General features: G+C 58.4%; 1 protein-coding gene across 1 annotated transcript in view; it reads left to right on the top strand.

Annotated features, from left to right (window-relative positions):
* CCDC157 (coiled-coil domain containing 157) overlaps positions 1 to 971 on the top strand; it is a gene marked incomplete at both ends in the record, with an annotated part of 5,279 nt that overhangs the window by 1,625 nt on the left and 2,683 nt on the right. Inside the window, 2 exons of the mRNA XM_010016560.1 lie at positions 349 to 426; positions 715 to 905. Coding sequence (XP_010014862.1) covers positions 349 to 426; positions 715 to 905 — 269 coding nt within the window. The remainder of the gene's footprint in view (positions 1 to 348; positions 427 to 714; positions 906 to 971) is intronic.

Here is a 971-nt window from a genome sequence, read left to right as displayed (position 1 = left end):
GGCTTTGAGTACGGCAAGGGGTGGCGCAGCCACAGCTTCTCTGGGCACCCTGTGCCAGTGCCTCAGCACCCTCACAGGAAAGTTTGCAGGAGAAACACAGAGCAAAGCTCAAAGCTTGGTCCCACCACCATGGGCAGGGGCTTCTGCCCCTCATTTCTGTAGGTGCTGGGGGTTTCCCTGCTGTGAGGCTCACCCCAGGCAGCAGGAGCCAGTTGGCTATGTCCTTCTGAAGCACAGCACAATGGTCACTGGATGGGACACACTTTGACGTGTTTGCACTTTGCTGCCTCCTTGGTTTGGGGATTTTTTGAGGAGCTGTTTAATTACTGAAGGTTTGTGCTGGTTTAGGAGCTGCTCTGCTGGAGGAACAGGTCTCCACCTTGAAGGAGGAGCTGGCTGGGAAGCAGGCGGCTATGCAGGAGCTGGGTAAGGACCCCAGGGTCACACAGCTGATGTGTGCCCCCCCCTGCTGGGGCCTTTGGAGGTTGTGGGTCCCCTGAGGACACCTTGTCTGGGAGCTTGTCCCCACAAAGCCTGCACCAAAGGGTATAGAATCACAGCCTGGGTTGGGTTTAGGGGACCTTAAGATCATCCAGTGCCACCTTGCACTAGAGCAGGTTGCTCCAAGCCCCTGTGTCCAAGCTGGCCTTGAACACTGCGAGGGATGGGGAATTTACCACTTCTTTGGCCAAGGAAGGAGCTGTGTCTCCCCAGAAACCGCCAAGGCCACCTTGCTGCAGGAGATGAGGACCACAATGGTGGCCAGGAGCCGGGTATTGGAGCTAGAGGAGAAGGTGCAGCTGCTCACCAACCAGCAGGAGAGCCTGCGCCAGGAGCTCAGCACCACTACCACGCAGCTGGACAAGGAGAAGGCCAAAGTGGAGAGCATGGAGAGGCACCAGGAGGTACGAGCCCAGCTCTCCCTTGCCCTGGCAGTGGGCTGAGCCCCTGGGTGCTGCTGCCCAGCATCA

This window comes from Nestor notabilis, unplaced genomic scaffold (assembly GCF_000696875.1).
Source record: "Nestor notabilis isolate BGI_N333 unplaced genomic scaffold, ASM69687v1 scaffold23086, whole genome shotgun sequence".
In the NCBI taxonomy this organism is placed as follows: Eukaryota; Metazoa; Chordata; class Aves; order Psittaciformes; family Psittacidae; genus Nestor; species Nestor notabilis.
The sequence above is the reverse complement of the archived record's forward strand: the minus strand, read 5'-3'. Positions and strand labels throughout refer to the sequence as shown.